The following is a 26492-nucleotide window of genomic DNA, read 5'->3' as shown; positions in this document are numbered from 1 at the left end:
GTAGGCGAAGTGGTCACATTATATTAGAAGACTCAGAATGGAAGCCGGGCTGCCTTCCGATGCAACAGGTGCCGAAATCAGTTTTCGCAGTTACACGGTAAAGCTGCACTGCACGGTCAGAGAGGCGAAGGACGTTACTTCGCCAACACGGACCGCCTCGGCCATCCGAACGACCACCTCTCCAGGCGGCAAATGATTTGGCTCACGTACTGCGTGAGCAAAAGCGTAGACATATGGCTGTTGAAGGAGATGACCGGCGCCTTGTTTCCTCTATAGGAGCACACCATCGCCGACAGGACGAACTACCCCCGTAAGGTCGCGAGGGACGAGCTGCTGGCGCGACCTCCATTTGGTACCCCGGGTAGATAGCGCAAATTGATGAGTGCCTTCTTCGCGGCGAGCAAAAGTATACAATCGAGGCCGCCTAATGACGGGCGACAGCTTTCCGCCAGCCGCTAAAATTACGGCGGTGTTAAAGTTGGGGGCCCATGGGTCTTCGGCATGTTCTGCGCGACCAGAGGGGTGTTGCGACTTTCAAAGTCTACCGACGAAAGGCGGCGACGCTAGGCGCCATTATTGCAGCCAATGTTCAACCGGGGACCATTATTCATAGTGACGAATTGGCCGCATACAAATGTATCCCAAATTTAGTGGATGCTAACGGGGCTATGCCTCAATCCGCATTGGTAGACAGTCAACCAAAGCGTGAACTTTGTGGACCCCATCACGGGCGTTCACACGCAAAAAAAGAAAGTTATTGTCAAAAAGTGAAGCGCTCCCTCGTCAGCGATGGGTACAGGGTAACTGCACCGATGCTGGAGTCCCACCTGGGATGCATGTGGTGGCAGTCAACATCCACGTGCGCTGCAAATACCCTTTCGTGCGTTTGTTAGAAGCCACGGATCGCTCGGGCTAGCCACTACAAAGACTCTTTCCTGCGGTTGTTAGAAGCCATCGCTCGACGCTTGCCAGTATGGAGGTGTATCGCAAAGTAAAAGAAAATAAAGCGTAGTTTTCTGACCCTTGTATGTGTGCTTTCCGGCATTCCTGTGTGCTTACACGGTAAGCGCGCGGCAAACCACTTATGCGCTAGCCGACGCTCACTTCGTCTTGTAGCTGGATGCGCGCGCTACTCGCAGCTTTTCTTTAGCGCGAGCAACGAGCGATCTGTTAAAAGCCCAGTGTGAAAACCAGGCGCACACCAATCTCTGCTCGGAAATGGGAGCGCAAGCACGTAGCGAGCCGCACCAATCCAATATAGAGCAAAGGATCAACGAGCGATCTGTTGGAAACCCAGTGAGAAAAGCAAGCGCACACCAATCGATGCTCGGAAATGCTAGAGCAAGCACGTATCGAGCCGTGCCAATCGAATCCAGAAAAAAAGAGGGGGGCGAGCGTCCCCTCGTGGCATAACGCGAAACGTATTTAAATACAAATTAGTCTAATATACATTCCGTGTACACTCGTGGAAACATTAAAATGCTTACAACCCACGTTAATGTGACTAATATTATTGTACTAAATGAATTTATTTTATAACTTGCTTGTGCCTGTATTGCACTCGGTGGAACGACAAACAAGTGAAAGAAGGCACGACCATGCACCGACCGTATGATCACGTGAGCCCCAGTTTGTCGACCGCCCATATGGCAACGCCCAAGGGATAATAGCCACCCAGAGTGAATCTAGATAAACCAATGAAATTGGAGGTGTGCCGATGGACAAACTTCGTCTTGTTACCATTTGTTCTTTGATCTTGGGGCGTCGCCAGAGCTCGTGAAGATCCCGAGTTTCGCCAAACTCGGGGCATCCTGCATAGCACCCCTGCTCTTGCTTTCTTTATGTATTTGTATCCCTCCTTCCTTCTTTCTTTCTTTGTTTCCTTCCTTCTGTCTTTTTTTTATTTCTTGTCCATGGCTCATACCCGCATATCCCTGGATCATACCGGCATATCCAATGCGGGTATGAGCCATAGTAGTTTTAGCGTTACATTGCCTGCGCAGGCTAGCGTTTGCAAGCTCCCTTGAACAGGTAATCAACGTAATGTTAATTATTCAGGTTAAGCATTTTGATTTCTCCTAGGAGTAATGGCTGCCTCATCGAGTAATTTAGATCAAGGGTTAGAATTGTGCTATTTCCCACGGGCAACTTTTTTTATTTGGCGCAGCAAAAAAAGAAAAAAGGAAAAGACAAAAAAGAAGAAAAGGAAACACGCCCTGTGTATATGAGCTGCAGGCTTTCATGTTGCGAGGATGACTGGATGCCTGGCAGGGTTGTGACGCCGAAGCGAAAACATCCGACATTTGATCGGCAAGATTGTATGCATGTACGTGTTGCCCGTTCTGACAGTGTATCCGTCGTGCAATACGATAGTCAGCGAAAGGAACAGTGACTAGGCGCCAGGCTGTTGACAATAACATCACGCTGTGGTAGTTTCCACTTCCTGTGATGTTAGCCGTCGTTATATAGGAGTGGAGGAAAGGTGTTCGTCGCGTTCATCTATTTTCTCTCACCCAAGTACAGCGCGAAAAACTTAGCAGCTTTTCGATGTGCGTCTTGTTTACTTTCCGGGGCACGAAGTTAAAAATAGTCTGTTTTTGCACTTGGCATTTAGACTGTTATGGAGCCTAGGCTGCTTTGCAAGGGAAGATTCTATAGAGCGAAGGCAACAAATACCAGTAGACATGCGACGCTGCTACGCGATGTCTTGCACCGCTGCTAAGACATCGCGAAAACACGCATCATAACGCCTACTCATAGTCACCATGAGGTAATTTGTCGTGTTATAGGCACATTAGCAACTCTCTTACAGAGGCGATCCAATTGTGTGGCATATTTTATTTGCTCTCTCTCTCTTCTCTCTTACTTTTTCTTTCTTTTTGTCGCATGGGTTGTCGCATGGTGTGTATTGAAGGAAAGAAATTAAATGAACCCATGCAGACCAGTTTCATCCTGATACAGCAAAAGAGACTCGTAACATACGCTGTTTCTTGGGCTATCCATAATGGTCGTCACGTTGATGATCCGGTCGAAATGCATAGCAGTAAGTGCTTTTCGGCGGCTCTCTTTACAGGGAAGCTGTTGATGTGACTATAGAAGCACTCGAAAACTTTTCCATTTCTCACGGGTTTCTGAAAAAAAAAGGTACGTAACTGACGAAGTTTATGTTTTGCTAAAATGTGGCGAATAATAGGGGCAATATATAGGCAAGCTAGAAAATTGCTAAACCCCTGTTTTCTGGCCGTTTATAGGCGTTTTATGAAACACTTCCAAAATTTCTACGCTTGCCTGAGAGGACTGATAACAGCAGAGAATTCACATTTTCAGAAAATGGGGCCCACTTTATGGGTGACCTGTACTGAAAGTTTGAAGTGTGTAGGTTATTTATGTGCTTCGAAAATAATTACTGAATACTCGTCCACACCCAAATTTTATGCATTGTATAATGCACGTAGTTGTTTTTTTTTTCCCGGTCTCCTCGACTAACTATTCAAGGCACGGTGCTTATGTTTCGTTGAAGTAGGAGGCAGGTTGTGAGTGACAAACAATAAATATTTAATCTGTGTCGGTTATTTATTGCCTTTCTATAAAGTTACTTATTCAAGCATTCCAGAGTGTCAGGCTGACGTTATCCGTGATCTTTTCCCAGAGCCATAAAATAACTGCACACCAACTTCGAATTCATTGCAAATAAGGGGGGTGTTAAATTTACTGTGAGACGAACATTTCATATTACCGGCTCAAATAGAAATTATGGAAATAATTATTGAACCCTAGTCTATTTAAGTATTTCCACGCGTGATACGAAGATTGTACTTGCTTTCTCCGGTGCCCTCAATGAACGATACGAGCCCTCTTGTTTATATTTTATTAAACTAAGGGGCAGATCATGGGTAATGTGTATGCAAAGTTTGATGTAGGATGATTAATCACGGTCATTGTAAGGTTGTGAGTGTTTTAGAAGGAGCGCAAAATTTAGCCAGCTGCCCTGGCGTAACTACGAGAGTCTCGAAGATCAAGTTCAGCGAACTTGGAGGAAACGCTATTGCAAATTTGTGTGCCATGTTAAACGCGTGCGAATCAAATACAGCCTTTGTAAAAAATAGCCTTTGCAAGTGCGTGAAAGTGTCACGCTGCCGTTTACACCTACGTTTCACAATGTTTCGAAAGAGCTCAGCGTTCCACAAAATTTCGATTTCGTCGAAATTCGGGGCACTTGAACTGCAACGTGTCTGAAATTTTCCCTTTCCTGGTTTAATTATAAGCGTTATAAATAATTATTGGACCTTCTTTGTGTCGGTATTTCGTTGCGTGATACGAGTATTGTGCTTCGTTTCTCCGGTGTCTTTGGTGAACTAGACAAGCCATCTTGTTTATACTTGACGAATTTAAGGGGAAAGTTATGGGTAATGTTCACGGCCAATGTTCTGGTGAAGTGAATTGTGTGTAGATGAATTGCTGACTTTGTAAATCTTACTTAACAAATGCTGGAAAGTGTTAAGTTTTAGAACGGAACAGTCAAGTACGAGCAACGTGTTCAAGTATGTGATTAAATTACATGCAACTGCCTACTATTGCAACTGCTCGAAAGAAATAGCTTCGCTGGAAATTGGTTTGTGAGATGGCAAGGTCGCACAAGTCTGCTTTAATATTTTTCCCCAGAAAGTCTATGTCCAAATTAGATGATGCAGATTAGCTGCTTGCACAAGACCTGTCACCTGGCTCAGCTTATTCACCAGATTCTAACTGATCACGGGTGTATGAAAAGACAAGCTTATTAGTGCAGTGACTCTCAGCAAACCACTGCGGAAATAGAGCAACGCAAGATCCACGTCAACACGTAGGTTTTATCGCATAAACTTTCACTGTTTAAAGTGACAGCAAGTCTATGACCCTTCTTAGAGAAACCGTGGCTTGGTCCGTCTGCCCATAATTTCGTCTGTTCGTAATACCAACTCAGTCGCATCGAGCGTCCCCACATATGCCCATTCACATATATATTCGCTCTGCTTTATTGCATGTACCAATGTGTGTACAAGTATTTCACACACAGTGATCACGCTGTCACGACTTCGGGTTCACAAAACGTGGGGCATCGCCGCCAAGAAATATAGAGACCAAAGGTGTTGACCCGATCGGGTCAACACCTTTGGTCTCTATATTTCTTGCTTCGACGCTATATTTCTTGCACTTCGACGCTCAGGACATGTGCGAAAACGAAGTTATTACCAAAGTGTAGAAGTGGTACCAGCGAAGATAAAATGGAGAAATGCTTTTTAGCATTCGGACCATCGTCGGCGATTTTTGTCCCCATTCGGCGGTAGGAGAGGAGCATTCAAGGGTGAGAAATTGCTTTGAAGGAGGCAGTTACCGCGGTCGCCTTGAAGTCAGTTTTCTTTCCTTCTTACAGCAGGCGAAGACTAAGGTTGCTGTGGCCACGCCATAAGTGTCAGGTTCCTGGCCTCTCCTCCCATGTATAGGCAAAACATAGAAAGTGCCACACCACAAACACCAGGTTACAGTTTTTTTTTTTTTTTTTCAGGTAGATGCTAAATCATAATAGACAGATAGTGCTGTACCTTGCGGTCGCGATAACCAAACGAATTTTAGTAGATGATGGATCACAACAGTGCCTCTTTGTCAACAAACTGTCGCGCAGCATCGTAATGCGCCTATGCGTGTTTGCCGGTCAGACGCGTACCTAAAGCACGGAACTCACCGGAATGCGACCGCAGTGATTAGGAATCGATCCGGCAATAAAACGCCGTAGCTATACTGAACCAACACAGCGGGTAGTAACCAGTCATATACGTGACTACAAGTGGTAGCTTGCCTTTGCGGTTTGCGTAAGACAAACATGCGCCAATATTTCTAACCGCAGCAGGTAGAGGTGGATGAAGTACTTGGCGATTATAATGAACAAAAGCCACGTACATAGACTCACATCGAGGGTCCTCGTAGTAGCGCAAGCACAAGGAGCCCAGTGCGTAGCCAAGCGTCGGTCCGGCCAGCTTCAGGATGGCAACAGTGGCTGCGAGAATGAAACGACATAAACGTTGCGCAGCAAATCAATGTTCTCAAGTGAGGAGGGAATTATTCTACAAATGCGTAGTATTCCGAATGCGTTCTCCCGGTTGAAGCGCTATACTATCATGGTAACAAGGCGAGGCATCCACCAAGTGTTACGAAATAAGTGCCGGGAATTGCGCATGCTCTACCATATGCATGCAGCACAGACTCGCTTCAACATTATCGCATATTCGGTCCTTGCATGCACACGCTTAGAAGAAACAAAGAAACTTTTGTGTACTAACAGCAACGTCAGTATAAAAATCACATATGCTACTAAGCTTTTTCTTGAAAAACTCAACAGCTACATAGAAAAAAATTATCTCTCGCCTTGTTACGTAGTTGTTGACTACAGAAAAGAACCAGCTTATACAATTGACTCCTTTATACCTCATAGGCTATGACCAATAAATGTATGGTAGCGAGAATGAAGTGGAACAAGTGAGCAAAACACCCTTAGAGGCGACACGGCCTCGGGAACATGAAGCGCTTTTTCACTGAGCCGTTACGAACAAAAAATCACCAAGAACCAAGCACCATATGCGACAAGCTTTACTAACAAAAGTCCCCAACAACAGAGCAACATGTGCGACAAGCTTTAAATACGTCCCTACTATAAGCCCCTTCACGTCGTTTTTTAATGCGATAACACTATAGGTGGACTTGGCCCACTTTGGTGGTATAACGCACCTCTGTCAAAAAATATGGGGCGAACCCGAATGCAGTGAAGTCTAAACACATCGCCTCGAAGCGCTAGCTGTCACGCGGGAAGAATGCTAGAAACTGGCACGAGACACACGCGCCAGACGCTTCAAAGGGCGACTTTGGCACGTGTATGCTATCCGACTTTGCTAACACTTTATATATACTTTCTTAGGAGATAGAAATAAAAAGAAAGAAACGTCAGCGCCGTGCTATTATGTATAGTGTACGTTGCACAAAACAAAATGCAAACAAAAAATATTTACGCGCAGTGCCGACAGCATGTGGCGAGGTAAAACTAATCTCACTGTTTTCGTCATTAACTATCACTGTGAAAGTTCGTCAGCTTTGCATTGACCAAGACCACGCATGAGCTTTCACATACGCGTTTTTAGAACGGAGGGTAAGAAATAGATCATCAGCCCCAGTGCCATGGACCTCTCAGCGACATGTCGCATGCGATCTATAGATATAGATTTGCCCCTTTATGACGGATTCTCCTGTCTCTCTTATTCATTCCAGTGCCTTTACTATCTCTTTTTCTTTATTAAGCAAAGCAAAGTCCACTTGTCGAAGAGGCACAGTCAAAAACCCTATTCTATATCAGCGACGTTCCAAACAGCTTACAACGTTATTTAGCCGACTGTAGAACGGGAAGCACCGCCGGAAAGCGCTTACAAAACAGCGTCGCCTTGCTTCCTTCGATGCAATCATACGCTCGACCGCAGAAAGTCCCGATGGCACGCCCAACTACGCGACGCACGAGGGCGTGAGTCAATTCGCCAATCTAGCGCAGTCGAAGTTGAGTCACTTACTCGGAAAGAGCTTTTAGTGTGCATAGGCGGGTTGGTTATTACAGAGGACGCGAAAAGTAACCTCTAGTATGCCGGTGAAATAACACACCGACAAATGCAGCCAAGCGAGAGAGAAAAAAAATTCTGTGCTGATTGAGCGGTAATTGCGACAGAAATGCCGCAGCACACGTCGCGCTTCATTGAGGTCCAGGATCCACGACTTAAAGAACGTGCACCACATTGGAAAGTGTTGTTTAAGAGTTTACTCGAGACACTGACGGTAGACTACATCCCCTCTTTACCTCTACCACATGACCGGCTTCCCACAATTTACGCACACACACACGCACGCACGCACACACACACGCACACGCACACACACACACACACACACACACACACTTGAAACCTAGATACTCTTAATGCTAACACATCTAAAAAGAAGGAGAAGAGGAGCATACATGTACATAGTGAACGGGCATGCTGCACTTATAAAAAAATGCAAGCGAGCGGAATAAGCAGACCGATCAATTGAGGCCAAGTGACCCAACAGCCAAGTGACCCTACTATCAAGGCACTTCACATATCGGTAAAAGCCCGAGTAATGTGCTCGTTCTCTTATGGGACAAACTGTTTGTCCTTTTAATGCATGCTTCCAGCACGAAGTATTGGTTCCGCAAAGCCGATAGCGACCTCGGAGCTCAACGCAACATCTTCCTAGTGTACTTGACACCAATTGCCCACTCACTACCAACAGGAAAGAGTAAAGACGCATTGAAAGAGAGCAATACATTTGTAGGAGTTACCAACGTCGATGCTGTACCTGCGCTTACAGGATATAAATTTTCCCCTTCGCAGTCCAATAAAAGCATTTAGGCTTTGATGGTAGAGAAAGCATCGATGGTAGTAGGGTTGTAGATTTGTAAGCGTGTATGTCAACGCGGCCAGTAGAAGAAGTTTATAGCATGAATTATATAACAAGTTTATAATTGAATCGCATAGAGAAAAGCGGCTTGTTCTAATGAGTGGCGACAACTCGACAGCAAGGATTTGGCAAGTATCTGGCATGTAATTGATAACGAGACAACATAACTTCTTACACGCGCCCCATTAGCAATCAAAGTCATTTGAATCCGAAAATGACGTGCAAATTATTAACTTTCTGCCGCAAACGTTCGTGGACAGCTTGCGAGTTTCTCCGCTGATCACCTAACGCGTTTTGCATCGACTTCATGTTGTCACACTTTGTAGTCATACCGTATATATAGTCATGTAATCCGTTCGCTTTATTGTTTCGGTGTCCCTCTACTGTTAACTTCGCAAACGTAAACGGTGGTCGTTAGAGCGATTACGGAGGTTGCGGTGGGGTCCTTTTCTTTTCTCTACACGTCTCCGACGCCGCAATCACGCGGAATTGGAACAGCTGGCTACGCCAGCAAAACGGAACAAACGTGTCGACGCGAATATGGATCCTCGGCTGAAAGCAGTATACCGTGGTGTATCGCAACAGCCGTGTTGAGAAGCTCCAGATAAGGAAATAATCGCTTTTTTTGCCAGCTTTCCCACGCAATCCTGAAAAAGCATCATCGCTTAACTAGACAGTGACACCCATAGACAACAGGTTTCTGAGTTTCCTCTGATAGTTTTCGGAGCGGCATGACAACTTGAGCTGAAAGTAACATGCAGCCGTGATAGTGTTGCCTGCGGTTGGTTATGTAAAGCGACCGAGCGTAAATAAACTGACGTAAAGCGATTCTCTTCTCTGTCCTGCTGATTCTACGGTTCTTTGCTTTTTCTTCTTTTGCCTAATTTTGCCTGAGCCTTCGAAAACGCACCAACTATCCCAATTGTCTTCATCGACTGACCGTGGTTGGCTTAGTGAATTCAGCAGGCTTCGCGTATATGTATCCACGAAACACACAGAGCCCCAGCTCTGAAACCGACTCCATCACTTTCAGCCATTCCTACTCGCGCCTCAGAATGTTTGTAGAACGAAGATAACTTGCCAAAGATTCTATCTGTCCTTAATAGAAAGCTCAGAGAGCGTCACAGAAGCAGATTTTCCGTTGCGTCTGTTCAGACAATGGAACCCTCCTATAGCGGTAATAAGCGGTGGTCACTCCCTTCTTCGCAATTCAGGCAATTTTATGCAGATGTTCCAGCCTACGAAATTGCCTCGCTCCAGCCTTCAATCTTTATTACCAAAACTTTTCCCGGGCCCCTGAGTTTCGTTAAATCATTATAGCGCTGACTTAGCGATATTAAGTGGCCAGAAAATTATCAGTAATGATACTTTTCTGAATTCTTTACTTTGCCATCTATGAAATGAAGATAAAGTTGTGCTCCTGCAATGGTATATTCATTCGCGGCAAACGAAGTGATCGAGATTTGTGTAGCCTGTAAGCATAGTCGGCGAAATTTATATACCAAGCCATAGCTTTTAGATACATTTTTTTGCATCATAACCGTGTAAAATGGCTTCCAGCGTGCGAATCTTGCGCTAGAGCGACGAAAGCTTTCAACGCACATCCCCGAGTTCTCAGTGAGGAGTCAGGCGTGAATGTAAATGCAGAAGATTTGACTCGAAAACAAAACAAAAGAAAAATGCTGGCTCTCCCGTAATCGAGAGTATATGTAAGCATGAAATGGCTACAATATGGCGTATTTTACTGCCGGCGGTGCCGCCGCTTTCAACCGCTTTTCGTTTTCCAAGGGTGCGGCGCGCTCAGCGTCTGTCGCTACTTTTTCTTCTTGTCGCGCACCGCTCACGACTCACGGACCGCTGGTGTTCAAAAGAGCACAGGCAACCTCGCTATCTGCCTTTTGAACGTCGCTATCGGAAATGACAAATAAAACTTCAGCGTACTAGAAGTTACAGCTTGAGTGATATTGTGAAGAAACATTAGGAAGAACTCGGAAGTAATCTTTTTTGTAACTCGTTTGGGAAGTATCTAGCGTATGTAATGCGATCCTGTACAATGGGTAGGGGGCCAGACACTGCATTTTCTTAACTTTTGACTGGTTGCCCGGATGTTCTCGTTTGAGTACCAGGATAACGGGTCTGGCTTTTGGCTCAAGGTCACTCGAAGGTCGCCGACAGGGAGCTAAAAGCAGTTCATGCTTAAACAGTTACAATGTCCTTACGAGCATCTCAAAGAAACACCCAGTGCCTTATCTATGGACAATCCTCAATGACGCTGACATCAGCCTTGACTTCTACCTGCACTACAAGCGACATCTGAGAGATAGCAGCGACTGAGAGAAATAATGCCCACACGCTCCTGCAGGTCTGTGAGCCGTAAATGCTGGAGCTACGCTGAAATTACAGGGTCATGAGTGCGTGCGTTCGTGCGTGTACGTCTGTGTAAACGCTCCCACAACCACGATTCTTCATTTTCGGTAACGCAGTCGAAACACAACTTTTGAGCTGAAGAACAGCCACCTCCCGATTCCCGAATATGGATATATGTGGCTTTCTTGTGGGAAAAGGGCACGTATGTGTGTTTCTTCGTAGAAGTTCAACTGCGGCTAATCTCCAGCTGGGTCTTGGAGGAACAGTTCTCATTTCCTAAGCTTCACAGCGGCAGCGCCAGTGCTACAGCAGTGTTACAACATGGCCTGGCAGCAGCCTGTCGCTCGCAGAGTAGCTACGGAACAACCTGGTGAGAACAGCATTTTTCGCAACAGGCATGTGGGCACTCAGTGCTCGGAAAGCGTCACGCCGCGCGAGCGACGAAACGAGTGTGACGCAAAGCTTAACCGTCATTGGCAGCCACAGCATATATTGCACGCAACTCGTCCGTACAAGCATAGCAAGCAACTTGTTCCAAGTCAATGAGGCAAGCTAAGCTGCTTCGAAATTCAGCGCATGAATTGCAGAAAAAGAAATGCTTGCCACGAAAGTGCAGCAGTAAAGGAATAAACTTACCTTCTCCTCCTGAATTCATTCTCTGCATTCATTATACTGTGATAATCGTTGAATGTCACATGCATGCCCGCTTAGTTACTTCATGCGACATTATAAGCACGAAATCATTAGTTTAGACGGCTGGACTGAGTAAGCCCTATATAGAAGAGCAATTATACTGTGGTCGCGGCATTAAGAAAGTGCTACTGATTACTTTCTTGCCGTAATAACAGCGTTGTGTGTGCAATGTGGCATCTGGAATATCCAGATGCAGCCCTTGTTTAGAGTTTCGGTTCAAAAGTAACACGGCATCCGGAATCCGCTCTTAGGTTCTCAGCTTGTGCACAGCACAACAGTTCGCAAGTGCTTGGACAAACGATACATACCAAAATAATACGAAATGCCCTTTTGCACGGTATTTACGCGATTCGATGCACAGCTTGAAATGCCGATGTTGTTAAGAAGGAGCGTGACTGTGCTACACTGTTGATAGTGAGATCATGTGCGAAAATACTTACTCGGCGCAATGGCCGAAGTACGGTTAGACGAGAGGTCGTAGAACAACAGTGTACGGAGAGGTTCTTGCATTACGAATAAAATGGCCGACCTATTGCCGCATCACGACTATCGTCGACCCGCGGACGTAATTTCTGCAGTGCTTACGTTTCTGCGTACAGCGACTCTCCTTATACTTTGCCACTCAGCCTAAGAACTGCGATACAGGTATAAGCATCAGCCTGCTGGTGCGTGTATACATAGGACGCCACTTCATGACGCCGGCGGATATAGAACTAAATACTGATTTAGAAAATATTCTAAGGTGGTGTAATGTGAACATGTTATCTATTATTGCAACTAAGACTAAATTTGTTATACTTTCTTCTCATCAGCGAATCTTAACATCCATTCCACCTATCGCTTTTGGTCCCCACTGTCTTCCTCCAAGCTCATGGTCATCTTTTCTTGGCATTCTACTTGACTGTAATTTGAAACATGTGAATCATATAGCTCACATAAAAAAAGAAAATAGCTTACGATATACGCATCTTAATTTAAACATGCCCTTACTTCACGCGTACCACAATACTCTCAATTTACCCTTCTTTTGTCCCCTCTCATATTACTTATGGTATATTATGTTGGGGAAACACCTCTAATACTCATATTGCGTCTCTCCAGATAGTTCAGAAGCAAGCCATAAGAATAATTACTTGCAGTTCACGTTTTTCTAATGCCAAATCTCTACTGCATGAGAATAACATCCTTACCATCTCTGAACTCACTAAATACAACCTGAGTATCTTTTTCTACAGATTTCTGAATAACGAGCTACCACTGATCACATTTTCATCATCTAACCTGATGATTTACAGTACCACCAGATTCGCCTTGAACAACAATTTTCTTACACCAAGAATCTGCACTAACTATGGTAAACAGACGGTAGAATTCACCTCCATATCAATATGGAACACTCTTCCAGTTATAATGAAAAACGCAATATCTCTACACCAATTTAAAGAAATATAAATCCCTTTACTATTGAAAAACTAACGAGAAGATTTATTGTCCCATTTAATTTGTATATTTTTTTCGTTTCGTTCGTTTTTTTTTAATTTTCTTTATTCATGTAACAAAGCGAATAAACGGTTATTATTTTTCGTATTTATATATATATATATATATATATATATATATATATATTTTTTTTTCATACAATTGTTCTTGTTACCATGAGATATGCGAAACCTTGTTATTCTTTACAATCTATTGAGCACTTTGTTCTGCTAACGTTCTTTTCGTTTTGCTTGCGTACTACCTTAATGTGTGCTACTGTTGCTTTAAGATGTTAACTATCATAATTGCTCCTGTACAAGAGGTCCCGATGCAGTCTTTGACCATGGGACCTTCTTCTGTATACTAAATAATTGTAACACGTCCCAACCTTTAATAATAAATCCTGATTCTGATTATGATGTAGTACGGCTCAGCCCAACCATCCCAATAATAACCTGACCCATGCAACTAAGCAGCTAAGCTGCCGCTCACCTCTAGGTCATCAGGATACCATTAGCAAACGCTAACCGACGAAGGCTGCGGAAGCGCCTATTCCCATTCGCTCTTAAGGAGGCGGGCTTCGTATGCGAACTCTATTGTCCTTACAAACACCATCACCTATGCAACCACGCACGACGATAATCAAATGAATAAATATATGCTTAAGCAACACCTTACTTCAGCACTACAAGAGGAATCATTTTTATTATTTTCCTAACGGTGAAATGGCAATAATATGAAAGGAAAAAAAAGACTAATTCGAGTGAGACTTTTGGAATTTCTCCTAAAACAAGAGTACCCTCGAAAACGTTTTTTTTGTTTTTCACTTTCCCATTTCTTTGACCGTCATCTGAACCATTTTGAATATGAAGTTATTGCTCTATATACCATTAATATTTCGGGCTATTCCACGCAGCATCAGCTCACGCGGCGCGGTTTGGCTAGTCCCAGCTAATCTTATTCAAAACAAATCAGCCAACGGTAACGGCGGAGGGATAACGCCGCGCCAAAGCGTTCCGGTGTAACCTGCCTAATTAGGCGCACCGAATGGCAAAGCCGAGAAAAAGCTCGGAAATGATCTTATATTCCAGCCCACACCTCTCCATTAACTATCCGCCTGAGTCTATTAGTCATCACTCTATGCGATTATCTGCGGCCTTCAGTTGTACTTCCCTTCCCTTGGTAATCAATTTGCCACGCTAGGCAGGCAGTTAGTCTTGACAATGATTCTTTTGTACTAATGAATAGCAGGCTCTTTCGGGGGTTTTACGTTCCGAAACAAGTTCTGATTATGAGGCACGCCGTAGTGGAGGGCTCCGGATTAATTCTGACCACCTGGGGTTCCTTAACGTGCACTACAACGCAAGCACACGGGCGCTTTCTCATTTCGCCCCCTCGAAATGCGGCCGCCGAGGCCGTGATTCGATCCCGCGACCTCGTGCTTAGCAGCACAACACCACAGCCACTAGGCAACCACTTTCTGGCCATGTCCCAGATGACCTCCTAATTTCCCGTCAGATTTCTTAATCTTCCTCGAGCCCCTTCTGTTTGCCCTTTCAAGCCCCTCGAACGCTGCTGCTGATACTTGTTCAACAAAATGGCTGGCATTGATAACGAAAGGCTCAAATAAAGCGGACTTGCTTGCTGTGACACATCTCGGGGGTAAAAGGTTTAGAGGCCTCGCACACTCGGCAGGCCTTTATCTCTAAACGCGACGTCCTCGACGACAGCCAACGCACCTGTACCCATTGTGAAGCGCTCTGACATCCGCGCACGTTATCAGCATGAGTGCACTTTCCTAAGCACTCGCTCTACCGGAAAAGCAAAGCTGATATGGTCCTTGTCTTCTTCTCTTCGGTAGCAAGCTTGATAGCTAAGTAAAACAAGACAACAAAAGCCACTTGGTGTGCAGAAAATCTGGACAAATAAAATGACTCTTGGTACACCTCTCGATTTTTATAAGATACCCACACACAGCAATCGCGGAAACGAACTAGGAGACCCTGTCTTTAATGCGAAAGCATTGTATGCCACATTACGAGAAAATCCGGCGTTGTAGTCGGCGGCGTGACCGAATGATGGTACCAAAATGGCAAACGACAAAGGGTAAAAACACGTAAAAAAATACTCGGCTTGACGTAAAATCTCTCAGTGAAGTACCTGGAATGCGTTTCAAAAGGAAATTAAATTTCGCTCTGGGTGGGATTCGAACCCGGACCTCCGGCGTGCGAGACGAGCACGTTTCCCCGGCTTGGTGTTGCCTCTGAAACAGGGCTATCAGAGTGCTGTTGCGTTTATCCTTCTGGCTGCTTTTCAGGTATAAGACAGTGTTCTTTCTAAAAATAAAAAAAAACAATTGGAAGACGCTTAAGCTTCACTTTAAAGAGTGGAGCGCGATAGTATTCAGAGATCCCTGACTGCTTCTCACGCTTCCCGACAACTAGAGCTTATGCAACCGTAATGGTTACCGTGAAACACTGGCGGCGAACGCTATGCACGAAGGCGAGCTTTCTGGTAGAAACGCGGCCTCTTGTGTAGGCCGATCCCGGACATAGTGCATAACTGCGCCAAAAAAATTACATCATTTTCAGGTTTACGTTTTGTTTCACACTTTTAATATTTCAGTCTGAGAAGATTTAACATAAAAGGCATGCGCTGTGGGTATTTTGTTTTATGAAATTTGTTTGTGGATTGTCATTCTCGAAATTCCGAGGAATAGCTTTGCCAAGAATGTAAGACGAGGTATGAGCAACATTAGTGATAAAATGGTGTGGCAATATAATCCGCATATACCGCACGTCATATAAGAAGGCGTAGTATTTACATATAGCTAAATATATTCGGAGGGCCTGCCTAGTTGGGGATGATTTTCTCGGCCGCGGATGCCGACGCCGACACCGACGCCGGAGTTTCTGCGACACGGGGCCCTTAACGCTATCGCGTGAAAGAAGACTACGTTCTTTCATGAGAAGTCTGAGCTATATAAGCTCAAATCATTCGTGGCAGCAGAAAGTTGAAAGGCGGAGTGACGTATGTCTTATTAGTAGTGCGCTGCTTCAACACCACGTTTTTCCATGAAGTTACAGGTATTAAATGCGAAGCATTTCTTGGCGAACATTCACTACTTTGTCAATATTATTACGATATCATCTAGAGATGCTCAAGAGACGAGCCGCCGCGAGAAAGACGATGAAGTGTGTCTGGGCTTTTGGCGCGAGCAAGGTGTCGGCCTGGCGGTTTGATTCCAGTGTAAATATATTGTAAATAGCCTCTTTCGTGTGTGTCTTTCCACACGTAACATTCTGGTGGAGGATTGCGATCCCCGTCCTCACCACGGAACTCCGAAGTGGTCGGTACATCGAGCTTGTCACCATGCCTCCCGGTGACGAGACCGCGTCTGCAACGGCTTCGGCTCGTCCGCCTGCTCCAATCGTCACGGTTGCCCAACATCGCGACCCTGGTGTGTTCTCTGGCCTGGAGGAACAGGACGTTGACGAATGGCTCAAGCTCTATGAGTACGCCAGTGCTAATAACAGGTGGGACCCAACGATTATGCTCGCCAATGTCATCTTTTATCTCGGCGGCACCCCACGCGTGTGGCACCAAACGCACGAAGATGAGTTAACCAGTTGGGACAGTTTCAAAGAGAAGCTACGGGAACTGTTCGGCGACCCCATTGGGCGCAAGGTTGCCGCGAGAAAGGCTCTTGCGTCCCGTGTTCAGACATCTACGGAGCCCTACGTTTCATACATCCTCGACGTTTTGGCTCTATGCCGCAAAGCGGACGACACTATGTCTGAAGCAGATAAAGTGGCACATGTGCTAAAGGGCATCGCCGACGACGCTTTCAATTTGCTTGTTTTCGGCAACGTCTCGACTATCGACGCCGTCATCAAAGAATGCCGTCGCCTTGAACAGGCTAAGAGCCGCCGTATCTCTCACCACATCACGCGGCTACCAAACACTGCTGCGACGTCGACATGTGAGGGTCGACCTCTTCAGACGACCACCTGTGACGACGTAACCCGTATTGTTCGCCGCGAGCTTGAGGCCACCTGTTCTTCGCGACGCCTCCCGATCCGCCTGCAGCCACGATTGCAATGATTCAGGCCGTCGTACGACAGGAATTTGAGAACATTGCTCTGAACTCCGTGTGTTCAACCACTCAACCCAGCGTTCACCAGTTCTCTAGCTGCCCTCCTCGTCCCCGACAGTCATTTTCTGCTCCATACCGCAACCCGTCCGAATGGCGTACCGCCGATGACAGGCCGATCTGCTTCCACTGCTGTCGCATCGGCCACGTCGCTCGTCACTGCCGCAACCGATGGCCACCACCTGCTCGGACGTACGCCGAAGCTTATTCCCGTACCTTTCGACCTACTGCTCCCTATGCTACCCGCCATGAACCCGCTCCCGCTGATGCCCCAGCTCCGAACCTTCGCTACAGCCGCTCGCCCTCCCCTCGACGCCATCAGTCTCGTTCGCCCCAACCCCGCCGCTTTTCTTCGCCTCCCATCGCCTCCCGGATCCAGCCGGAAAACTAGCCACTGCAGCTTCTGGAGGTGAAGCTGCGTTGTCGACCCTGCCGTCAAATCCTCTGCTCACGTTGCCTACGAACCAAAACCTTCTTGACGTTGACGTTGACGGCTATCGTGTCACTGCACTGATCGATACCGGAGCCCATATTTCTATTATGAGTGCTGCCTTCCGATATCTATCTATCTATCTATCTATCTATCTATCTATCTATCTATCTATCTATCTATCTATCTATCTATCTATCTATCTATCTATCTATCTATCTATCTATCTAGCCGCCTACGTCTTTGTGCTCTCATGGTCGTTTCGTTAACTTTGTATGTACCACATTTGGCATAGTATGAGAGGAGTGTGGGACGAACGTAAGTGATAGGTCATGACATAAATGTAATGACATGTGTGTCATGTAGGTCATGACAACGACTCCAACCGAAAAAGATTAACACTCAAAAACCAGAAATGAGTTCGGACGTGGGCACAAAGTAAACGAAACACTAAAGGATGATGGTAGAAGTCATAGTAATGACCATGACTGAGCAAAAATTACAATGACTCAGCGAAAAAAGATACTCAAAATACTCAAAAACCACTGAAATGGGTTTATACGTGGTTACTAAGTGAAGGAAACACTAAACGATGGTGGTAGAAGTCATATAGTCATGAGCATGACTCAGCAAAAATGACAATGAATCAGCGAAATAAGATTAACACTCAAAAACCACTGAAATTGGTTCGGACGTGGGTACTAAGTGAAGGAAACACTAAACAATGGCGGTAGAAGTCATAGCCACGAGCGTGACTCAGCAAAAATAAGAATGACTCGGCGAAAAAGATTAACACTAAAATAATTGGAACTTGTTCGGATGTGGTACTAAGTGAAGGAAAAGGGGCTAAAGGCTGATGGTCGAAGTCATAGTCATGAGCATTCCCTAAGGCTCTCGCCTTAAGGTATCTTAGGTGTAGCTAAAGGGACTTCCGAGGACTCATGACATGAATGGCATGGCATGCGTGTCATATAGGTCACGAAAGAGCCGCCTACGTCTTGGTGCTTTCACGGTCGTTTCGGTAACTTGGTAGGCTCCCCTCTCCGCGCACTGCTTCGCATAACATTGATTCCCACAGGGCGTGGAATCTGCCGGTTTTTTTTTTTTTTTTCTGGAAGACTCCTCCCTGACTGTTAATGAACTTATTCCTTTGCAGTTTTGAGTTCCGTAACAATGGAGTAGCTGGCGCTCAGACGACCTGTTCTTTTTAACGTTAAAAAAATATTTCCTCAACTCGCTATTTCACAAGACCGCAGTGTGATTCTAACGCTCGTATTTGTGACATTTAAATGACGTTTTTTTTTGCTATAAGATAGCGCAAGTGAATTGCACAACGAGAATGTTTTCTGATGTGTTACATGTTTCATTGAATTCTCATAATTATATATCGCGCCCTCAATCGCCCTGCATTTGTGCGCATCTACAATGCGCTTCTCAGCAAGTTGATAAGCGGTCGCCGAGCCCGTTGACCTGTTGGCAGGTACTAATAATAAAAGAAAGAAAGAAGTATAATGCTTATTCTTAGTAGATTTACCAGCAGCGTGTGGAATCGTTGTGTGGGAGCAGTGCTCACTTGATCAGCATACGACAACATTTATAGAGCAAATCTGTTTCGAGTGAACAAGAGACAGGGTAATAGCTTCACGTTTGATGAGTTCCTTGATGAGGATCATCAGCAAGTGAGCACTGAGTAAGCGGAGGGGAGCATTCGCGTGGCACTCAAGCTTAGGCACAGTCACCACGAGTGACAACTTGTGAATGCGAAAAACCTCGGACGACTGAGCAACTGATAAGCTGCTGAGATAAGGCGGTTCAGTGACCGTGAAACAGCAAGGAGGTCACTGAGGAGTCAACATGTTCGTCTATCTGAAAGCACGCGCTTGGAAAGCGCGCGCACCAGGTGACGGAAGCACAAACCCAGCGAAGTGCTCTCGCTTCGTTCCTTTTCGTTTTGTTGACGTTTGGTGCGCCGCTTACTGTACTACAACGTCATGGCAATTCTTCCAAGCTGCTGCTTCCGCAAGGAACTAAATTAAGTGATGGAGTTTAACGGCCCTAAACTGCACGGTGGGTTATGACAGACGTTGTAGTGCAAGGCTTCGGAGGAATTTAGAGCACCTGGGGTTCTTTCATTTGTACCCAAAGCACTGATTCACGAGCGTTCTTGCATTCCACCGCCCACGGAATGCGGCCACTACGATCGGGTATTGAACCTGAGACCTCGTCCGACTGAGTGCAAGAGACCGCATTTACAAAGCTTTTCGTTCGCAAGGGCTACTTGTCATCGGCTGGCCGCTTTCGCTAATGGTTACGTCCAGCATCAGGATTCGTTAGAATTCCCTTTTACAAACAATTTTAGCGTAAGAGGTTTATGTGAATACGGACCGAGATCGTTTGGACACGGTTCCAAGAAAGTGCCGGAAGTGCTACCGTGACGCATCGAATGTTCTCCTCGTTATCGAATTTAGCGAATGCGTCTCGTTCAGGCTGAATGGTGGCAATGGGGATTTGCCCTGTGGAAGTACCCGGGATTTTCTAGGTCAGTGAGCAGAGTTGGTAGCAGTGCTCCTTGTAAGGTCAAGCGGCGGCGCTCTTTCGCTACAGAAAGTCACCTGAGGTTTCTAGCACTGAGATGCGTTCTCTGGGTTAGGATTCAGACGTTGCCACTTGACGATCTTGTATTCTTAACGAAATTAACTATTATTATTACTATTACTACAATTATTATCATTATTATTATTATTAAGAAATGCACGGAGTTCGACATGGCACGACAGGGCATGATGGCTGTTTATTTATATGTCCCGATAAATTCTGATAGGAAAACCCAAGAATACTTTATTATAGTACCATTTTAGATATGTCCCTCTGGTTCCTGCATGCCTGTGGCAACCGCAGAAATATTGCCGTCATCACAGTGTGGTATGTAAGTTTTTGCGCACTGTGTTCCGAAGGGCGCTGCCAATTAACCTAACCTGCCCAAAACACTTCCGAATCTTGATCTCCTCAACAACGATCTCACACGACGATTCAGGTACGATTTGTGCCAGCATTCCCGCAACTCTACCTGCCGCCTGAAGTGAATTGTATTGACTCTTTTCGCGGAGCAGTTTGTTCCCGATAAACGAGGTGGCGCTTTCGGTGGCGCGCCATACGTTACCTCAGCGAAAGCGCAGGAATACGACACCACTACCGCTTCTGCTGTTTCCGTGCGATCAGCTGTTGGAAACGCAACTGTGTTTTCGCTCGCGCACTGTGCTCCATTCATGCTGCAAAATGTGGAGCGGTGGATTCAAGACGTCTGCAGTAGTTGGCTGCAAAAATAGTGACTGGTATATTAAGGAATGGAATGAATATGTGTGTCCAAGTTCACGGACCGTTGCTACATACGGACAGCCTCTGCTGCCGGCCCTTCTCATTGTACGACTTTCCTCGTGGATAAAAAAAAATTAACTTTTCAAAAAAATTCTCAAAAATTTATGTCAGCGTTGCATCTCCAAAGACTTCGGAAGGTCGGCAAGGGTGAGTACCACTCGTTAAACAACGACAAAGGGAGTAGCGCCGCTTCCTGCATAGTAGGTTTCGCGCACCTTATCTACCCCAACTCGCACACAAACTTACGCGCGCTCTATCGCCAACGTATTAAGAATATGTGAATTGGCGCACACTTGAATCAATGCACCAAAGCATGGGTAACAGCGACTACACCGACAACGCACGAATGGTCCACGGTCCACAGGAGTGAGTTACTACCCGCCGTGGTTGCTCAGTGGCTATGGTGTTGGGCTGCTGAGCACGAGGTCGCGGGATCGAATCCCGGCCACGGCGGCCACATTTCGATGGGGGCGAAATGCGAAAACACCGTGTACTTAGATTTAGGTGCACGTTAAAGAACCCCAGGTGGTCCAAATTTCCGGAGTCCCCCACTACGGGGTGCCTTATAATCAGATCGTGGTTTTGGCACGTAAAACCCCATAATTTAGGAGTGAGTTACTAGCGATACTACATATTTGCTACAAGCTATTACAAAGAACAGAACAGCTACGTTACAAGCCCTGTGTGCAGCAAGAACAAATATATTACAACTGAGCACACCCGAGAGCAATTATATATAGGCAGAAAATAATCATATAGTGACCGCACCAACGAACTTCATTGAGTCAGAAACGTGACAAGCCGCTCCTTCTTTATTTGCCAAATAAAGAATGAAGAGCAAAACACACTGATCCTGATTCAATTCCTAAGCGGGAAGCTTGGATTAGAGCACTGCACGGGCCGATTTTTACTTACGTTGGGCTGCCCGCCCGAGCCTGACCAAAAGTTTTATGGCGAGACCCGGGCCCAGCCCGGCACGCCACCCCTTTACCTTAGGCCCGAGCCCGACTCGAAACCGGCCCGAACCCGGCCCGAGACCGAAAGAGATCACCGAGCGGCATTAAAAAAATAAAATAAAGAGAATGAAAGGAATTTATTCTCAAGGCATAAATACATGCTATATGCAATTATCAACACCATTTGAGCGGTCTGCACGCAAATACCAGCGCGCGAAGTAGTACGAATGACCCTGCCGAGCAGTATCGCCAGCAGTTTCGAACGACGCGACCTTGATGTGGCCAATCCACTTCTATCTATCGCAGCGCCGCCACAGTATTTTTCCACGTCGGGAGCCTCACTGGAAAGCATGTGCCGCCCCAGCCGCTCGTCCCACTCAACCGTATTCTAGTACACTCTAGACGAAACGCAGCCACGACCTGGTCACGACCGGTCGTGAGCGCAGCGCATGGATGGAGTAAATTGAGAAAGAAAGCTCGTTCCTCCATGGTGCAGCGTAAGGCGCTGCTGCTAGGCGGCCGGTTGAGAACATGCGTGCAATCATGGATGGACGCAGTGCCATATTTCAACCGCGTGATCTTACCAGTCATCGATTGAAAAATTCGCCTTTGAAGAATCAGCAAGTCGTGAACGCGCTTGCACCGCGCTGAAAGCATTAATAACATTAATTTAGGTAAGGAATACAATGGCATCCTTTGGTTTGAGGCGACTTCGGTCTTTCTGGAATTTTACATTCTGTTCAAACAGCGCAACATACGACGGAAGAAGAAAAGGGAAGTACACAGGAGTAGCACTGCTAGCTTCCAGCTGCGCCGGGGCAACAAGTTTTTCAGAGTCGAGACGCGCGAGGATAACTCGCTGCACGTTACATGCGCACCACCAGAAAGTCCGAGCCCGCCCGGGCCCGCATCAATATCCCCAAGCCCGGCCCGGGCCCGGGTCAAAAAGCACATGCCGTGCCCGAGCCCGGCCCGAGCCCGTGAAAAAAAGTTCCGGGCTTTAGGGTAAGCCCGAGCCCGTGCAGTGCTCTAGCTTGGATAGCTTGGAATACATTTTTAGCCTCGTTTTTAGAACAAGCACCATATACGCTGCTCGCGCCGTTTGAACAAAGCTTAATGAGCTTCGAAAGTGCTTTTACAAGTCCTCTGAAGCTATTGCCAAAGCTCCATGTCGACCACAAACTCAGCGTCTACGATATCTCTTGAAACAGAGGTTTCGTGATCCGTACCGGGCGTCATGTACACCCATTGTAAACGCGGAGGCAACGGAGGCAGCTGAGGCAAGCAATGGACGCGTCACCACGTGATCAATCATGGCAGCGCCCATGGGATCACCGCGAAAAGGGTCAATAGTGGCGGTGTTTTCTTCTTTTTCTTGGACTTCACACATTTACTAACAAAGGCTATCTATCGTATGCGCCGTTTTCAAAAGTTTACTTGAAGGAGAATGGCATAAAAATAAGAATGAATGAATGAACAGTGTTTTGGCTAGCGTTACATATATTCTACGTGGTAGGTTCCAAGTCTCGTAATAGAGGCAAAGGGGCATGAAAAAGGCGATCACTCAGGCTTCACTCAAAAGAGCGCGCCAAATCCGCTAAAATCTACGACCTGGTATGGTTCTGCTCTCGCTTTATTTATTTTTTTCGACCTTTCATGTGCGCAGAACAGCAATAAAAAAAAAAGCTGTTAACTGCGATCGAGGAACATTCATAAATTGCATGCAATACGTATGACAACTGTTAATACAAGTAAGATAGCTATAAACAAGTATTATAGCTGTAAACACAAGCTATGTCATTTAGAGAGGTACGAGCATGCGCGTCACATGACCAGCAGTTAAAAGGGAGCTGTTCCTGCAGTGCCTTCGTGATGCAATAGTTGCATTTAAACTACATAACACGCAAGGCAGGAATGTTGATACGGAGAGAGACTCAGACTGTGCGCAAAGCCCTTGTGAAAGCTGCACAATGGGTAAACGCGCTTTGCACAACTGTTGCCGACAGAAAAAAAAAGTGTATAAAAGATCTGACAATAAAAGCACGTATCAAAATTCCATTCGAATCTCTGTGATTTTATTGCTTCCCCCCCCCCCCCCCCCCCACGCCTGTTGGCGGGGGGGGGGGGGTAGCAATTAAGCCTGCATGGTCGCTTAATTATATATGCACGCTCGGAAATATTTGACAAGCAGCTACACGACCCCTTTCTTTTACGTGGAAACTCTTGTATAAACAACCTTAGCACCTTGCTACGGCCTCTGAAAACCATCAGCTCATAGATAGAGCGCCCGCTTCTTAAGTTGGTGAGCGCCGACTGCAAGCATTCTCACCGAAATGCAACGGAGAGTTCTTCTTCTTCACGCTGTCATCCACGTACGTGCTCCCAGAGATGAAGAGCACGCTGTACGCGGAGCCGTAGAAGCAGTTGGCCGTGAACAGCACGGCCGTCACGACGACGGACTCCGGCATGCCGCGGCCTTCGCAACCTGGTTGCAAGAGAGGCCGCACTGCGTCTGCCGCCTGGCAGGTGTCCAGGGTGTCTCGGGAGGCAGCAGCCGCAGCGTCGACAACACCCAAGGCGAGCCCGGGCCCGTACAGGAAGAATGGCAGCGCGCTAACCGCGCAACTGACAACCAGGGCCACGATGGCACCGAAGATGAGCAGCGGCTTGGACACGGTGCGCGAGTAGTGTCCCACCAAGAAGCTCACGAAGAAAGGGCTCGCACTGTCGGCAAAGAGGATCACCGTGATCGACCAGCTGGAGAGGCCGTAGCGTCGCTGCAGCGTCGACATGATGGCGAAGAAGTAGTAGAAGTGCGCATTCTGCAGGATGCTCACGGCACTGTACAACAACGTGAACAGCTGCGGCCGCGCGAACACCTGAAGCGCCCGCGGCCTGAAGCGGCCCACGCCGCACAGCCGGCTGGCGTCGTCGGCGTCGTCGACGGCGCCAGCGTCAGGTACACGTGTGGTGCACATGCTTGTGTTAGCTGGTGCGCGCGCGCGGCGCGCTGCCTCCGAGAATCCGTGAGATGACCGGAGATCACGTGGACGGCAAGATCGCACTGTTGCTACTGCTGCGGTGGCAGCTGCGACGGTGCGCTCCGTGGAAAGCGGCAGCAGTTGCAGCAGCACGCACGACGCCACTTACGAGAGTCCGGCTGTCTGCTCTCTGGCGAACACGCAGGCGCTCCGCACTCCTCCGCATGCCGTTCGACGCCGACGTCGCTAAGATCCACTCCGGTGTAGACTCTACAAGCGTGGAATTGGCTGGCTGCCCGCTTTCGTGTTCTGCTGGGCTGCTTTCTATCTTTTTTCGCCTCCAGCTGCGATAGCGCTACGGCAGCGACGATCAGCGGGACGAAGACCTTTTGCGGCACTCCTCGTCGCACTGTTATCAAACCTTTGTAACGGTGGCGTTGTCCGTATGACGGCTGACCCAAGGCGTATCAGCGAGCGAGGGACGACGTCGTCTGCTCCGGCCGCGTTCTCCGGCGGGCGAAAGCCCCACCAGCTCTCGTGATCCCGTGTCAGGCAGCGACACGGGAAGCGTAGCGGCGCAAAAACGGTTTCCCAACTAGCGCGCTCGCGCTTTCTTTGTTGCCTATGTTTAGTTTCTCTTTTTCGGCGCCGCGCAGCCAGCGCTCTGCTTGTGTTTGTTTTCGGTGATTCAGCGCCTGCTGCGTTTCGAAGGTGACGTCAGCGTCCGCTAGCGCTCGCGCGCCTCCCCGTGCGGTGGCGCAACGGGGCGCAACGCCCGCGCAGGCTCCGTTCCGGATCTGGTGTTGGGCGGGTGGGGTTTTGTCGGGTATACGTACGGCCGGAAAACATTGTTTTGGTCCGTTCACCCGTTGAGGAAGGAAGGTTCCGTCGCGTAACGGTCACGTGCGGCCGACAGCCGTCGGTTGATCAGGGAAGTGCCGCTATGGGGAAGTTTCACTCGATCGTACGGAGCAGGAAGGGGGTTATGCGCCTGCCATTTGCACGTGACACGAGTATTCCATCCCGTTTTAATGGAAAATTAGTGACATATTCGGCCCTTCGCGCGAAGCGCCAGATTGTTTCGTTCTGTGATTGGACGTGTAGGGTTCAGGTGACGGTGATCACCGTACCGCGAATAATTAGGTCGTTTATCTTAACACTTCTAGATATACTTTTAGATACGCTTCTCTAAAATTCAGTTGCAGGAAAAGGAAGGAAGCGCTCACACAGAAATGACATGACACCACGATAACACGCGTGATCAAAGAAATTAAATGAATGCCCAGATGCATGTTGCCTCATCAAGAGGGAGAGCATGAACTCTGAACAGCTCTTTTTAACGTTGGTAAAGGATCCCGTGCCACTCAACAAAGAAGAAAATGAAGACGACGCAGAAAACAAAGAGCACCGATATTGCAAGTTCCTGCAACAACAAGTTTGCCTAGAACTTGTGCGCAAGCATCTTCCGTTCTGTGCATTGACCAGTTATGGTCGTTGTTTTAGTTGATGTGTTGTTGTGTATGCCCCCCCCCCCCCTTTTTTTTTTGTGTGTTAAACAAACGGGGCCA

At 47.0% G+C, this 26492-nt stretch overlaps 1 protein-coding gene across 3 annotated transcripts in view; it reads right to left on the bottom strand.

The window, feature by feature from the left end:
• LOC119442134 (solute carrier organic anion transporter family member 74D-like) overlaps nucleotides 1-25516 on the bottom strand; it is a 57042-nt gene extending 31526 nt beyond the window's left edge. For 2 of the 3 annotated variants that reach the window (XR_007465660.1, XM_037706887.2), the window contains exons 1-2: nucleotides 24273-25509; nucleotides 5945-6031 (exon numbers count right to left, since the gene is read on the bottom strand). Coding sequence is in view for 2 of the 3 variants with exons in the window: in XM_037706887.2 (XP_037562815.1) it covers nucleotides 5945-6031; nucleotides 24273-24921 (736 nt within the window). In the remaining variant the exon portion in view is untranslated. Of the gene's footprint in view, nucleotides 1-5944; nucleotides 6032-24272 lie in introns of all 3 variants that reach the window. The other variant, XM_049661922.1, reaches the window with a different exon arrangement.
• Nucleotides 25517-26492: the final 976 nt, after the last annotated feature.

Source organism: Dermacentor silvarum, chromosome 2 (genome assembly GCF_013339745.2).
Source record: "Dermacentor silvarum isolate Dsil-2018 chromosome 2, BIME_Dsil_1.4, whole genome shotgun sequence".
NCBI lineage: Eukaryota > Metazoa > Arthropoda > Arachnida > Ixodida > Ixodidae > Dermacentor > Dermacentor silvarum.
This window is presented reverse-complemented; position numbering and strand designations above follow the sequence as displayed.